General features: G+C 48.0%; 1 protein-coding gene across 5 annotated transcripts in view; it reads right to left on the reverse strand.

The window, feature by feature from the left end:
- The window catches only part of LOC128332356 (dynein axonemal heavy chain 11-like), a 353782-nt gene that overhangs the window by 323417 nt on the left and 13723 nt on the right, over positions 1-16642 (reverse strand). For 2 of the 5 annotated variants that reach the window (XM_053266643.1, XM_053266644.1), the window contains 3 exons: positions 4320-4403; positions 338-496; positions 126-248 (listed from right to left, as the gene is read on the reverse strand). In XM_053266643.1, coding sequence (XP_053122618.1) covers positions 126-248; positions 338-496; positions 4320-4403 — 366 coding nt within the window. The remainder of the gene's footprint in view (positions 1-125; positions 249-337; positions 497-4319; positions 4404-16642) is intronic. The other 3 variants (XM_053266645.1, XM_053266646.1, XM_053266647.1) reach the window with 3 other exon arrangements.

Consider the following 16642-nt stretch of genomic DNA (forward strand, 5'->3'; position numbering starts at 1 on the left):
CAAAAAGTCCTGCCTGAAGTCCCAGTCAGAGTAGATAATACTGAGCTATATAGATGACTCGGTATAAGGCAGGCAGCTTCCTATTTTCCTAATTGCTATTTGTAAACACATGGACAATGGCATACCTTTTCTATTGCCATTTCTTTCACAGCCTTATCCACAATGTTTTTAACGTCCTCTTCCACTCTGTGAAGCTGAAGAGCTAAAAGGTCCCCTAGTGTAGTGTCTTCATTCATGACAAAACATACCTAGGAATTGAAAGAGAAACAAGTCATTTGCACCTCAGGATAAGACATGGTACATGATCACCCTAGTGTGCAAAGCCAAAAAGCTATACCCCTGTGGCAACCACAAGCTGCTGCCAATGTCTTTTCCGGACCGCAGGGTTCTGGAGTTCATTCACAGCTCTTAGGGAGGTTAACAAGTTCTTAACTGTTGATTCTAATCCCATGTAAACATCCCAAGTACGAATTTCTTTATCCAGAGTCTTCATGCCCTACATAGGATAGAAACCACCACAAAACAGTAAGAAGGATGTAACAGGAGAGCGATGGAAAATACCATATTGCTTTCAGAAACTGTTGTTTAAGCTTTCAGGAAAGCAAAAGGGAAAGGGCAGCATCCAAACAGCAGCAAAAGGAGAAGAGCAGACAAAACACCAAGAGGATATCTAGAGAATGAATCTCCACATTAAATCCCACATATCGTCTGGCATTCTCTTGGAGTCACCTCCTTATTTCCTTCCTTAGTTCCAGCTTTCAGAAGGCCAGATCTACCCATAATTACCCTTGGAGGATTGTGACATGCTCCAGCAGAAGGAAGCAGGGAGAGCTGGTCTTGTGGTAGCAAGCGTGAATTGTCCCCTTTGCTAAGCAGGGGGTTTGCATTTGAATGGGAGACAACATTTGAGCACTGTAAGATATTCTCCTTAGGGGGTGGGGCTGCTCTTGGAAGAGCACCTTCATGCTTGCATGCAGAAGCTTCCAAGTTCTTTCCTTGGCATCTCCAAGGTAGGGCTGAGAGAGACTCCTGCCTGTAACCTTGGAGAAGCTGCTGACAGTCTGTGTAGACTATACTGAGCTAGATGGACCAATGGTCTGACTCAGTATATGGCAGCTTCCTATGTTCCTATGAAGTTCTTGCAAGGAAATTTCCCTATCGCCTCCTACTCTCAGCAAGCCGCTGCAGACTTCCAAAACCCTCTCCTTTTCGGTCTCCAAGAACAGGATGACCAGCAGTGATGCACAGCAGGGAGAAGTTTCAGGTCTAAGGGGAAGCTGTCAAATAAGAAATCGCAGAAAACTGCCTCCCTTTCAGCAATTCCCTCCTCCCCCTGCAGCCCCCTCACTCCATTCTACAAAGAGTGCCCTGAGCCTTCCTCAGCAAGGCCTTTTTGGATGGTACGTGGAACAGATGTGGGGAGGAACTGGAGTTGGAGTCCCCATGCACAAATTTGACCAAATCAAGATATTGCTCAATGTGATTAGCTCTTCATTTGGGAAGCTATTGCACAATGAAGATTCTCTCAGCTAAACAACAGGAATTCTGACTACACCAAATAAGTGCATACTCAGTGTAGGGGGATCTGGTTTGTACTGGCTGGCCTCATATTTTACTTCCATGGGCTGCTCTGGATTTTCTAGACAGGGCCTCTGAGATACAAGCTATATACACACAACAAGGTCATTCACACAATCGAAAACTGTGTTCTACCCGGGTTTGGGAGATGTGTGTACTTCCATTTTTTGGTTGTGTGGAAGCAAGGTAGGAGGAAAACCTGAGTAGCTTTTCCTCCTACCATACTTCCACACAATCACTTCTACCCATACTTCCACACAATCACTTCTACCCATACTTCCACACAATCACTTCTTTCCTCCTACCTTGCCTCCACACAACCGGAAATTGGAAGCACATACAGCTCCCAAACCCGGGTAGAACACAATTTTCATTTGTGTGAATGACCTCAGTTTTTGATTATGTGAATGACCTCAGTGTTTGTCCACATAATCTGCAAACCTTCTACAATGTAGAACATAACCACAAATCTGAAGGGTGTTAATGACTTGAGTTTCAGCTGTTTTTTTTAAATAGAAAGGTAGAATATTATATTATTATTATTATTTTGTTTACACAGTCAGACAGGTGTTATTGACTGGTTTATTTTATCCAGACATCAAGTCCTTCCCAAGGACCTGGGATGGCTGGATTTTATTATCAATGTTTTTGCTGTTATTATTATAGATATCGTTGCAGAATATAGGCTGTTCCCAGTAAAGTTGCTTTTTGTAATTGGCTGATGGTGATTTCTGTGGCCCCTATGGTGTTGAGGTGCTCTTCAAGGTGTTTTGGAACTGCACCTAGGGCACCAATTACCAGTGGGATTATTGTGGTCTTCTTCTGCCACAGCCTTTCAATTTCAGTTTGTAGATCTTTGTATTTTGTTATTTTTTCTATTTCTTTTTCTTCTATTCTACTATCTCCTGGTATTGCTATGTCGATTATTTTAACTTATTAATTTTTTATTATTATTATTATTATTATTATTATTATTATTATTATTAACTATTACATCTGATCACTTCAATTAATATTTATTTTTTATTTTTTTAATCTGACCTTTCTTCCAAGGAACTCAGGGCAACATACATGGTTCACCCCAAATTTCTCTCTCACAACAACAATATGAGGTAGATTAGACTGAGAGATAGTAGGGCTATTCTCACGATTAACAAAAATCGGGCTAGGAGAGCCTAGCCCGATTTTTGTTAATCATAAGAAACACCGGGCTCACAAGCAAGCCCAGTGGTTCTTGAGCGGCTAACCTGCTCAAGTAGCCCGCCCCTTAGTCTGGGTTTGCGGAGCGAGTGCTCCGCAAACCCGGGCTATCTGCTCATGAGTAGCCGTGGCTACTCTCAAACAGACCCCCGACCAGGAGGCGAAAAGCCACCTCCTGGCTACGGGGGTCTCCCCAGTATGCCCAGCATGCTTGTGCAGGGCATACTGGGGCTTGTGGGGGCTGCACGGCCCCTGAGCTCCCCAGCCCCCGCCGACTCCGTCTAGGAGCCGGCAATCGTGTGGGCGGCCGATCTGGCCGCCCAGGGCTCCCTTCCTGCTCAGTGCCCCAAACTGGGTCTCACGGATCATGAGACCCGGCCCAATGGCTGGCCTCTAGATTGGACAGAGAGAAATTTTTCTCCCTCTCTCACAGCACTAGAACCAGGCGTCATCCCATGAAACTGAAGACTAAAACATTTAGAATCAACAAAAGGAAGCACTTTTTCACACAAGCATTATTAATCTATGAAATTCTGTGCCATATGATGTGGTGATAGCCACTAACTTAGATGGCTTTAAAAGGGGCTTAGACAAATTAATGGAGGACAGGTCTATCAATGGCTACTAGTCTGAGGGCTATAGGCCATCTCCAGCCTCAGAAGCAAGATGCCTCTAAATATCAGTTGCACGGGAGCAACAGTAAGAGAGAGGGCATGCCCTCAGCTCTTGCCTGTGGGCTTCTCAGGGGCATTTGGTGGGCCACTGTGTGAAACAGGATGCCAGATTGGATGGGCTGATCCAGCAGGGCTGATGGCCTAAGGCCACCTTGTGAATTTCATGACTAAGCAGGGATTTGAACCCAGGTGTCCCTGGTCCCACGCCAGCCCTCTAGTCACTACCCCACTGTAGTTTTCTATTTAATAAGTAAAGCTTATAAGTGCACATCACATCTCAGCTTTTATTGTGGCAAACCTCAACCCAGCTTCAAGACAGAAAAGTGTGAGTGAATACAACTCCTAGGAATCTTGGGCAGAAATGGTTAAAGATAAAAGTGGTTCCCCCACTTTGCCAAAAGCAATAAAAGTTTGTAGCATAGATAGGTTCTGTCACTCTTAATGCAACAGTGTTAGAGCCTATTTACACTACAAACTTGTATTGTTTGGCAGTGGGTTGGGTGCGGGGAAGAACCACTTTTAACATTCACAATTTCTGCCCAAGAATCCTAGGATTTGTAATTTGGTCAGGGTGCTGAGAATTCTGTTACAGATGGCTGGCCTCATAGAATAACAGCCCCAGGGTGAAGGAATTATGGTTAAACCAGCATAAGTAAGAAGTGACAAGAGTTTCCTAGCTCTAACTTACTAATGTATTTAATTGGAGGACTTACTCTAACTTACTAATGAATTTAATTGGAGGATCAAAAATCATGGTGTGCTCTACTACACAGATATTTGGTTTACAGGATTGATTCACCATATAATAAATATAGAGCCTAACTAACCCATATTAATATACCTATAGTAATTGGAAAAAATGATCACCTTTGCAAATCTACGGAGATCCACATCCATTTGTTCAACATTTGTTTGTTTCCATGGAGTTTTCATCCAGTCTTTAATGCTCATCTGGGAGACAAAAATCCTATAACTCTTGTGGCATTTTATGATGCAAATAGTTTTCAAACTCAACGGTAGTTTCTGTGTATAAATATGTATAGTGTATAAGGTCTATATGGACATCTAAGTCTAAAAATTGTTTTCAAAATTTGAAACCTACTGAAGCTGAAATCTAATCTAAGGGGATTCTGTTCTTCAGTCTGTGTACTAAAATATTTCACTAGCATGTTAAGGGAAAAAACATTGTCCAAATTTATTTCCCAAACACATTGTGTTTCCCAAACACATTATTCTCCTGCCTTCAACGAGAAGTCTTCTCATCAAACAGAGGGGAAAGAAGCAGGTTGATGTTGTAATCATTCCTCAGACAGCCTCCTCTCCCCTGCCCCCCATTCATTCATCTAACTTGCTCTCATCACTCCTACTTTTGTTAAGAAAAGGAAATGCAGTATCAAAAAGAATTGCTGAAATTCTGTCTGTTCTTTTCCTTGATTTTCATTAAGTACTAACATCAGGGTGCCATTCTAATTTTCAAAGGAGTGGCAAGATTCGCAGCAGAGGTTCAAAGGCATGCTTTTGGATATGTTCAAGATTAAATTTCAAAAAAAGCTGTGTGTTTTAAGACCATTTTGTTATGGTTACTGTTTAACAACTCTCATAATAATCACTGATATCATGATGACTCACATGTGGTCTGAAATAGAGGAAAGGTGACAGACTCCCCACCCTAAATGGCTCCCCTATTTATCCTACAAAGGGATCAATTTATCTAGCAAAAGGTATACATGTTCTTATTAGCAAGTACCATATTTACCTGAATCCAAGACTAGATTACTTCCAAGATTTTGGATGTTAGAAACTGGGGGGTCATTTTAAATTTGGACTCTTTTTCCTTTTGAGTAAACACAGGTATAACCTGTATTTAACCTGGTGTTTTTAAGGTGGCTGTCTTAAATTCAGTCATCTTATATTTGGGTAAATATGGTGTGCAGGATGAGAAGCAAGTGGCTAAATTCAGATGTAGCACGAAAACAGAAATAAATGGGGCAGAGGTTGTAACTCCATTATGTCCAAATTTGTGCAACTGCAGTTCCGAGCCAAAAGCAACCTGTGATCTGCCTCGCCAAACTCCAGTTTGAACCTTTGATTTGCACAAAGGTTCACCACTAAGACCTCCGGTTTGGCCACCTAAGGGTTACGTCCGAATCCAGACCCCAGCAGGGCCCCCAAAATGGACAGCAGTGCTCCACCCAAATGGCCTGGTGCTTTTGTACCTAACACAGCAATGCCCCCCCCCAGAATAACCCCTGCCATTCACCTGCCCATACCCAACAAAGGTGGCCTGGCATAGGAAAGGTATTACCTGCTGCGAAGGTGTGCACCAACAGCAGCCAACATTGCCAGAGTCCTGAGCAGATGGAAGGATGTGGGCAGGGCATACCAATGCACCCACAGCAAGGGCTCTCTTCTCCAGAAGCAGAACAAAAGACTATGCTGCTGTGAAAAGCCTGGAGCACAGGTTGCCCTTGCTGTGTTCTCCCTGCAGGATCTCCTAAATAGCTCTCTGCTGTAAAAGTGCTACCTGGCCAAAATGAGGCAGCCTGCCACCATGGGAATGCCAGTGGCCTGCCACCATGGGAGTGTACAGTTTCATTCCAAAACACCTCCCCATCATGGGCTAACTCTACAAAGAAGTGTATCTCTGTGTTGTGTAAGTACCATGACGGGGGTGGGGAGGATCCATTGTCTTCCCCATGCATGAGCCTGGCATTTGTCAAGAAGGTTGCTCATTAACTTATGAAACAGTGGGGATACTTTGATGAGGGGTTTTTTTTTAGGTGAGAGGAACCTCATCCTGCTCAAACAATAGGGCACAGATGTTGAGCCAAGGGCCCTCCGAGGCTGCCCTTGGCCACTCTCATGCCCCCGCCTGCTTCCTCCCTACAAGCTTTTGATGAATCTGTCATTGATGCCCAACCCATTTGTCCTTTGCTGTATCTACTAGGGATGTGCAATTGATTCGGGTACAAATCAATTTGTACCCGAATCCTGCTGATTCGGCTGATTTGGAGACAAAACAAGTCATCCCTGTGGTCCATTGGCTAGATTCGGGTCCAAATTGAATCGTGCCTGATTTGATTCAAATCAATTTGAGATTCGGATCCCTCCTATCAATACCCCCAGAATCCCACCTTTCTTTTTTTAAAAAAAAAAAAAGCTAAGCTCTAGCCCTTGTAGAAGTGGAATTATGGAGCAAAATGGGGGGTACTACTCAGTTTATGTTCTAGGCTTTTTTTCACCCAAGTGTTTAGGCTCTTTGGTGTCTAATAACCTTTCCTCATAATGAATCCCTATGAGGATTCATTACTCACCAAAGAGTCTAAACACCTCAAAGATTCCTAAACTATAAACTGAATACCCAGTGGTTTGTGGGTTAGGGGTAGTTGGAATATCGGATACCACTAATCCCCCCCACACACACCTGCAAAGCAGTGGGGTCAAAATGAACAGAAGAAATGAAGATATGTAATGAAGACACCAAATAATCTAAACACTTCAAAAATACCTAAAAAAATAAACTGAGTACCCCAGTGTGAACACCTACCTGGGTTGTAGTTGACACATGGCAGTTGACAGTTGGCACTGTCCAGTGACAGTCAAAATGAACAGAAGAAATGAAGGTGTGCAATGAATCCTCATAGGGATTCATTATGAGGAAAAGTTATTATACACCAAAGAATCCAAACACTTTAAAAATAATGGCTGCACATTTTGCTCCATAACTCCACTTTGACAAGGGCTAGAGCTTAGCTTTTTTTAAAAATGAAAGCTGGGGATCCATGTTAGGGTTAGGATATGGCAACTTTGAATCCCCATTGTTTCCACTGGCAAAAATGTTCAAAATCAGTAAAAAAAATCATTAAAAAATCATCAAAGGTCAACCAAATGTCCCACTGCCTTGAAATGTGGGTGGTAGGTGGCACCCATGGGGACTTACTCACCACCCAAATTTGGTGCCCCTAGGACCTTGTTAAGTGGTTCGGGTCAGTCCGAATATGAATAAAAAAACCGCCCTGAGCCATTTTGGAAGGGTGGTATAAAAATCGAATGAATGAATGAATGAATGAATAATAAAATTGAAGCAAATACAAATTGAATCTGGGGTGATGGGGGTATATCTGGACACAAAACAAATCAGGGGTGATTTGTTTTGGGCACAAATTTAATCAAAAAAATCAATTTATGCAGATCCCTAGTATCTACTGCCCTGCAGCTGCCCCATTGTTTGATGTGCTCTACTGCGCTATCATAGAATTTTTGATAGAGAAGAGCTGGTCTTGTGGTAGCAAGCAAGACTTGTCCCCTTAGCTAAGCTGGGTCCACCCTGGTTGCATATGAATGGGAGACTAGAAGTGTGAGCACTGTAAGAGATTCCCCTCAGGGGATGGGGCCTCTCTGCGAAGAGCATCTAGGTACCAAGTTCCCTCCCTGGCATCTCCAAGATATTGCTGAGAGAGATTCCTGCCTGCAACCTTGGAGAAGCCACTGCCAGTCTATGAAGACAATACTGGGCTAGTCTGACTCAGTATATGGCAGCTTCCTATGTTCCTAATTTTTGCAATAGATACTCTTGATAGGGCCTCGAGGGCATGAGGGCAATGTCCCTGCACCTGGCCACATGCCGCAATGTGTGTGTGTGTGTAGGGGGGACTGTTTGCCTCACCACACCCACACACATCCAGTCCTGCACGACCACCCCAACTGCCTGACATGCGACCATTGGTGTTTGGCAGCCCATGGCCACCAGTGTGGCACAACCACCCGGCTGCTTCAAAAAGCCACGGAGTCTCCGCAGTCTTCTGTGCCCACCACATCTACAGGTAGCACCGCCACTTCCAGTGCCACAGGGAAGAACCAAGCTGGGGACAGCTCCAGAAATTCCAAGGGGAACTCTGGACCAACACGGAAACCAGAGTCTTCGTGGAACTCTGAACCAATGAGGGGGTGCAGCATCAGCTGAAGAACAGCTTCCAAAATGAGGCTACCCACGGTTGGATCTCCAACCAGATGGGCCTCCGCAGGTACCACAGCACTGAGACCCAGTGCAAAGAGAAGCTGCAGCACCTCAAGAAAAAAAAATCGAAGAGTTCACGACACACAATAAGATATCTGGAGTGGAGCCCAAGGATGAGGCATGACCCATTGGGAGCTCCCCGACCCCACAACACACCTTGGCAGGTCATGCCATAGGATTAATCGCACCTAAACTCTTTTAGGAACATAGCTACATAGGAAGCTGCTGTATACCGAGTCAGGCCATTGGTCCATCTAGCTCAGTATTGTCTACCCAGACTGGCAGCGGCTTCTCCAAGGTTGCAAGCAGGGGTCTCTCTCAGCCCTATCTTGGAGATGCTGCCAGGGCAGGAACTGGGAACCTTCTGCATGCAAGCCTGCAGGTGCTCTTCCCAGCATCTTCCCATGCTGCTCTACCTCTCCATACCCCCTCTCCGCATCGTCACCAGAGAGGGATGATCCTGGCCAGCCACTACCACTGCCAGAACAACCAGGGATGCCAGCCATGCCCGGGCTCCTGGATGAGCCAGTGCCCCTGCTTCCGGCCCCATGCAGAGCGCTTGGCTCAGGTGCGCAACAGGAGGTGTGTTGCCCACCTGCAGCTCACCAAGGAGCTGGTCATGCAGCACACAGATAATTCCCAGGCCACCTGTGATGTGCCGAGTGAGAAAGACATGAGAGAGGGGGAGAGGTGTCAGGAGGACAGGCAGGTCTTGGAGGAGGCAACCCATCGGGCCACAGACCGGACGGTGTGTGCCTATGAGCACACGATGAGGGAGGAGGTTGGTGCTCTGGAGTGGTCTGATGAGACTGTGGAGCGGAAGTTTGAGCGCTACACCAGCTACCTGAAACAGATGGCCAGCTCCATGGAATGGCTCACCAACCAGCCACCACCCTTTGCCCCCCAGCAGCTGCTCTACCAGCCCCAGCTGCTGATGTAGGCCCTCCCTACCCATACCAGAGGACCACTCCCAAGCCACTCCAGCCTCCCAAGTTGAGCAGGGGTGTGTGTGTGTGCTTTGTTTCCTTGCAGGAACATGCATAGGCCTGAAGGTACCCTGCCCCACCACAAGGGACCTTCAGGGTTCTGCAGGTGGGGCGCATGCCATCCACACCTGAAATGAGCTCTAGACACACACTCCCAGCAGGTCCACATGCAGGGCTGCCTGCCAGCCCAGTGGCCGTGCCAGGGCAGCAGGTTTGCAACCCTGTGTGCTCCGAGGCCATGGCTCCACCGCAAGCTCGCTGCAGCTGACACCCCAGGGTGCCGGGCAAGTGGGAGAAGGGCCTTCCCATGCAGCCCCACAGCTGTCACCACTCAAGGCCATGGCCAAGACAAGGTTCAAGAGCAACATACCACCATGGACCAGGAGACTTGCGACCAGGCTTTCCGGGGATGTGTCCAGAAATGCATAGCCCTGCCCACTCCTCCCCTCACAAGAGGAAGCCAGCAGGGCAAGGGGGCCCCGTGCAACCATACTCGTGCCTGGGCTGCCCAGGGGATAAGGGGAATACAGGCAGACATAGGGAGATGGCTATGCACAAGCCACTGCTCCCCAAGAACCAGGGGGGGAGGGGGATTCAGAGCAAACACTCATCCAATCTCCCCCCACTAACTAGGCATGCCAGTGGTTCTCAGAGTAAATACCTGTAAGCAGGAGGTTGCCAAGTAGTGGGCATGAAATTGTCTTGTTTGCAGTGCTGTAGTTTTGGAGCCCCCCTCTCCAAGTCTGCAAAACCTGAAACCACATGCTTACAAGCCCACACTCTGCACACATAGTGATGACCACACCCATCAGTTTGAAACCCCCATATGTTTTCTGCCCTCCTCAGGGGCGTAGCCACTATTAGGCGACTGGGTTCAAAGAAGCCAAGCTGCCGCCCCTCTGCCTTAAAAGGCAGGGAGGGCCATTTCTGGCCGTGCTGCAAACACAGCGCTGGCCTCGATCTAACTCCCAAATGGGGCTGCACGGCCTTGTTCAGGAGCTAGACCACACACCCCGCATCAGATGTCAGACGCAGGGGCGTGGCAAACCACCCACGTCTGACGTGAGAGGCAGGGGCAGGACGAGGGGGGCCACTGTGGTGGCTGGACACGGGCGCCGCTGGCCTCCCTCCACCAGGGGCCCTCCTCTAAACAGAAAGAAGATGTTGTCAAAGAAGATGTTGTCTTTCTGCTTTTCTGAATAAAACTTGTTTCTTTGTTCTTAAGGCTGGTGTTAGTGGTTCTCATTCAACTCCTCCGAGCCATTTCCACCTTACAAAGGGAAAGGGCATTGCTCTCCATGCTGGGAGGGCAGTATTCACATAACAGGAGGTATGCATGCCCTCACCTGCATGCAAGGTCTTTTAAGGGCGCCCATAAAGTTATCAAAGAAAGGGAAGGGACCTGTCAACAATTTCCAAAAAGGTTTCTAGGGGAAAACATAAAAGAGAGGCAGGCTTGCCTCTTCTGCCTGAGAAGATAGAAGAGGCTCTCCTTGCAAGGAGGGAATCAAAGGTCCGTTGAACTTTGGGCAGGGGGGCGGTGGCTCACACACAGCCAGGGACAAAGAATGTTAGAGTCCTCAAACAACCAAGGAGGGTATTATGTTTGGGGGACAAAAGCTGGAGGGATTATATGTCAGACCTGGAATCTGATTTCTGAAACTATGTCCCAGACAGGTAAAAAGGAATGGATGCCCCTCCTTCCCTGGGACTCTGCCCCCTTTTCCCCACAGCTGTGCAAATTAGGTGGGTGGGCACCACCACCCACCACCACCACTGTGGGAGGCATGCACAATCGAAGCTCCCATGAGGGCATGAGCCATCACATGACCTCCCTTGCAGTAAGAGAGGAAAAGGTTTGTCATAGCAGGCACAGCACTCAGCATCGTGGCACAGACCACCATGCAGATGGTCCTCAGAACTATGGAGAAGGAAGCAATATACAGAACCCAAACAGAGGGCCCACTTTCTGTGGGTTCTGGAGAGTTTGAGGCCACAGGAGGCAGCAGCTGCACGTCTGGAGGCTGCAAGGTTCTTAAGCAGTCTCCTTGAGATTCAAGGGGCTGATAGTGTGCTCAAGGTCAGCTGTTGAAGCAGTCCAGAGACATTCAGAGGCCCTTTCCTCCGCTGCTGAGGCCCTGGATGAAAAGTGGTTGGAGGAAAGGAGGTGGGTGCTTCCAAGCTACGACAGCACCTGGAGGTCAATGGAAGGTGTGGACAAGTGGGACGACAAGTACTTTGGGGGAAGCTTCAAGATGTCCCAAGCCACCTTCGGCTCCCTTGCAAGTGAGATGGAGCCCATTTTCCACCATCAGAATGATGTGCTGTGCAATCTAAGCATGGAAGAAGCTCACCATAGCCATTTACAAGCTGGCCTCCAACGTGAACTACCTGTCCCTGAGCAACCTGTTTGCTGTTGGTACATCTACCATCTGTGAGATAGTTAATGAAGTGGTGAAAATGTTCATGGAAGACGTGATTTGGTTGGGTGACCCATGGGAGGTGATATCGGGGTTCAAGGATAAGGGTTTCCCAGGCACACTTAGATGTACAGATGGGACACATGTGAAGATTTTGGCGCACTTCCCCCAATGGCACGATGAGTACTAGGGCAGAAGAACTACTACACCATGACCATGCAAGGTGTGTGGACTCCATGGGCTGATTCTTGGATGTCTACACCGGGGTGTCGGGCAGAAGCCACAACATGGCCATTTTCTGGACCTCCCCACTAACCTCAAAGCTCCACAGAGATACCTGGGTGGATGCTGTGCCCATCCAGGTGGGTGGGCAAAAGGTGAAGCCGGTTTATTCGGGGACCAGGAATACAGCCTGCAGGCGTGGATGGTCACCCCCTATCTCACACACAGAACTGTCCTGGAGAGGAACTTCAACCACAGGCACAGTAGTGTGAGGATCGTGGTGGAGCAGGTGCTCCTGCACAAGATCTGTGAGACTGGGGCCCATGGACCCAGACACACATCCAGAGGGTGAGGGTAATGTCAAAAGGATGCCTGGAGGAGACAGGGATTCTCTGCGGGCAGGCCCTGCGGTGCAGCCTCTGAGGATCTCTGGCAGCAGCAGGGAAGTGTGGGCAGTGAGAGCAGCTTCTCAAGACACACTAGGGGTGTGCATGGAACCGGCTGGCCTGGTTCAGTTCGAGTCCGGACTAAACTCAAACCAGACCGGCCAAGTTCGGTTCAGCCCCCATCGACCCCCCCCCCCCGGGTCCGCTCCAGGGGGCAGGTTTCACAATTTTTTTTTAATTTTTTAAAAATAAAATACCTGTAGCCTCCTCGGGGGGCTTCCTGTAGGCCATGGGGGGGGTCGGGTCCATGAAGGTTCCCCCTCCCCCAGCCGGCCTCTGAAATCACCGCCGTGGCCAGGTAAAGCAACTCTTTTTGGTTCGCTGCCATGTACGCGTAAATGGCCTCTGCGAGGCCTGGCATGGCCCATGGCCTCGCAGAGGTCATTTGCACATGTGCAATTTTTTTCCATTTGGGGAAAAACAGGGCTGAAAAGAGTTGCTTTATCTGGCCGCAGCGGTGATTTCAGAGGCCGGTGGGGGGAGGGGGAACCTTCGCAGAACCCCTCCCCGCGCGGCCTAAAGGAAGCCCCCCAAAGGGGCTACAGGCATTTTTATTTTATTTTATTTTTTAATTTTAAAAAAATTGATCGTTCCACAGACTTGTCTGGAGGTTCGGTTCTGGTCTGGACAGAACCGGGGTGGGGTTCAGTTTGATCCCAACCCCCTGAACCCCCGAACCTCCAGACCGAACTCCCAAACCTCCGGACTGGTCCGCACATCCTGAACCCCCGAACCAGTCCGCACATCCCTAAGACACACCTGGGAGCATCTCCCTCCAGCTCACTGCCAAGATGCATGATGTTAGAAGGAAGTACCACCCTTTAAGCCGCTGATGTTAACATGAGGTCATTGTCCGCACCTGCAGGAGCAGAGGGATCAGGGATTCCAAACACCTGTCCCCTCCTTGCTAATTTAAGAGCTGCCAGTATATTAATGCCTATTAAAGTCAAAACATTCTTTACAGAACCATTGTGTTTATTTCAAAATGCTAGTGCTCCCCCTCCCCCACCTGGCCAGTGGCTGGGAGGGTGACTAACTGTTTGGAGGGGGGGAGTTCAGTGGGGAAGGGAAGGAAATGGGATTGGGATCTTCCTTGCAAATAGGAGGAGGGCAAAGAGTGGTTTGTTGGCTGGATGGGGCAGAGAATGACATGGAATCCCCCTTGCTGGGAGAGGGTGACAGGCGGTTTTGGGAGTTGTATGGGGCTGGGAAGCAGATGGGATTCACCACACCACAGCAAGAGTCTCCTTGTATAGCACAAACTGCACAAAGGGTGGCTTGCTTTTGCTCAATCCTGATGTGTGTGGGCCCATGTGTCCACAAGTGCTCCGAGCAGAGGGTGAGGAGGGAGGGGAAACCGTGTGTGTGTGTGTAGTGGTTGTAATGTTGGTCTCTCTCCTGGAACCGGAGACAGACATCTATGGTGTGATTTACAATTTGTAATGGAAAGTGCGGGTTCGCCTACCTCCAGTTTTGTGCTATGTCTGAATTCGGCCAGTATGTCTCATTGTTATTGGTCACTTTTTACATCAGCTAACATAATGCAGCTTTTGCAGGACTTGAATTTTGAAAGCACAAGTATTCTTTTATAACGGCACTTTTTGTTGTTTTTTTAGAACTGCATGTTTCGTGTCTGATTGTACATTTTAAAAAGCCTTGTTTAGAATTACTTCAAGCAACAGATTTGATTTAGCATCTGGGCCCATGTAGAAGTGCTTAAGTTCACCACTTTCAGTTCTAAATGAGGGGTGGGAGGTGGAGGGGGTGGGTAGAGAAGATTCATTAGAGTGCCTGGAAAGTAATTGTGTTCATTGGCTCCCAGTATTTTCAAAGTGTCTTTCATGGAATTATCTACCACCAGATACAGAATTGTCTGACTCAGCATCTTATAGCCTGAGCTGACTGACTAAGTAAAAGTTGCTAAAGATTAAATGAATTAAAAAACAAACAACTCATTTGTTTAAAAGAATAGGCTACCTCATTTAACCTAACACAAACGTTATTTACTCATATACATGGAATATTGTGATCTGTACATGTACAGGTAAAAGAAATGAACCTTCTCTGATAGTCCCATTTCAGTTTATCACTAAAGCTCATTATTTCCAGTTTTGCCCCTGTAAACTGGAAAGTATACAAAGTGTAAATCCTAGGTTCATTAGAGACAGAAGATCATCAAATGGTATATTGATGTGCTTCTCAAACATCTGGTTTTTCTTAGCATTTTTTCTGTGTGCTTTATTTGTTCTAGTCACATGTTCAGAATAATTTAACATTGTCATACATGCAATTGCCATATGGCTGTTGGGGGAAAAAGAATGGAATTAATTTATTTTCAAGGATATTTATATTAAAATATCAATGTGTAATTCGAGGGGCATATTTCTAGCCCATTCTAAGCACAACAGTGCCCACCAGGACATTCTTTTACTTTGTTAAATAAAAATAATATGGAGTAATGTCAAGGATTAGAGATGTACGCAAATGGGGCGGGGCGGGGGGCGCTTCCCTTAAAAAGCAGGTAAGCCGCTCCTTACCTGCTCATCCCCACACCGCTGCTTTTCTGGCAGTGGCACCCACTCTCCAAAAGGCCACGGAGTGCTGTTCCCTGCAGCCTTCACACAGTCGGCTAGGAATGTGCACAGACCGGTTCGGAGGCCATTCTAAAGGCCTCCAGACCGGTCCGGTCACGGGGTGGTTTTGGTTCGGAAGGGTAGTTTGAGGGGTTCAATTAAGGGCGGGGGGGCTTTACTTACCCCTCCCGCGCTTTCCACACTCTGCCGCTGTATTTACTGTAAAAATTGCTCCTCCGATGGCTCCTCCTCCGATGGCTGCTCCGTTTAAAAAAAATGGCTGCCCCCTTGAAGCCCCGGCCCCCTGCTGCTGCTGCCCTCTTGAAGCCCCCTCACGCCTCCTTAAATCTTGCCCGGGCCCCGAGATGACTCTTCAGAAGCGGGCGGCGGGGAGATGTGCGCGCAGAAGCCTTCCTAAAGTCTTTTGCAGCCTGAGCCCGGCAGGGAAGGGGGCGGGAGGACATCTCCCCGCCGCCCGCTTCTGAAGAGTCATCTCGGGGCCCGGGCGAGATTTAAGGAGGCGGGAGGGGGCTTCAAGAGGGCAGCAGCAGCAGGGGGCCGGGGCTTCAAGGGGGCAGCCATTTTTTTTAAACGGAGCAGCCATCGGAGGAGAAGCCATCGGAGGAGCAATTTTTTCAATAATTACGGCGGCAGAGTGTGGAAAGCGCGGGAGGGGTAAGTAAAGCCCCCCCTGCCCTTAATGGAACCCCCCACCCCAGTGCCGGACCGCAGCTCCGCAGTTCCGTGCACACCCCTAGAGTCGGCACACCCTTGGTGGGGATGAGCAGGTAAGGAGCTGCTTACCTGCTTTTTAACAGAACGGCTCCCTGCCCTGCCAAACCAGTCTGAACGCTGGTGCCCAAGCCGGGTTGGCGCTTCCCAAAGGAGGCTGTGAACCAGCTCATGCACATCCCTATCAAGGATCAACACCTTGGTCATCATGCACTAGAACTAAATTACTGACCAATCAAATATCCCCAGATATTTGAGAAGAAGACAAAGCTCAGTGGCAGTGCCACTCAGTATCACATGCGTGGCAGGGAGAAGGTCCCACATTCAATCCCATTGATCATAGGGATCTGATCACAGGTAGCGGGCCTAGGGTATGTCAGAGGGTATGGAGAGCTTGCACCAATCAGAGTAAATATGGGGCTAGATGGGACAATTGTCTGAGAGTGCCCAATGGCTTTTTCTCCTTCACCAAGCTCTCCTCAGAAGCTAACTGACAAGCCTGACTGACTCCACCCCATGCAGATTTGCAAAATGAGTGTTCATATATGATAGCAATGAAGTTAAAGGCATCCTTTGTTTTTTAGTCACAGGAAGCACTCTCGCTGAATTGAGCATACTGGTTGAGATATATTCCCTGCTAGCTGAGCAAAGCGACACCTTTTAAAGTGATGATTCTCTTATATTTAGTAGAGGGAGATCAACTGTCCCTATCTGACCCCAGCACAGCATCCTCCCAGTCATTGTTGCTGGTGTCTACCCAGTGGCATACCTAGGTGATTTTGGCTCCTGGGCCA

This window comes from Hemicordylus capensis, chromosome 1, assembly GCF_027244095.1.
Source record: "Hemicordylus capensis ecotype Gifberg chromosome 1, rHemCap1.1.pri, whole genome shotgun sequence".
Lineage (NCBI taxonomy): Eukaryota > Metazoa > Chordata > Lepidosauria > Squamata > Cordylidae > Hemicordylus > Hemicordylus capensis.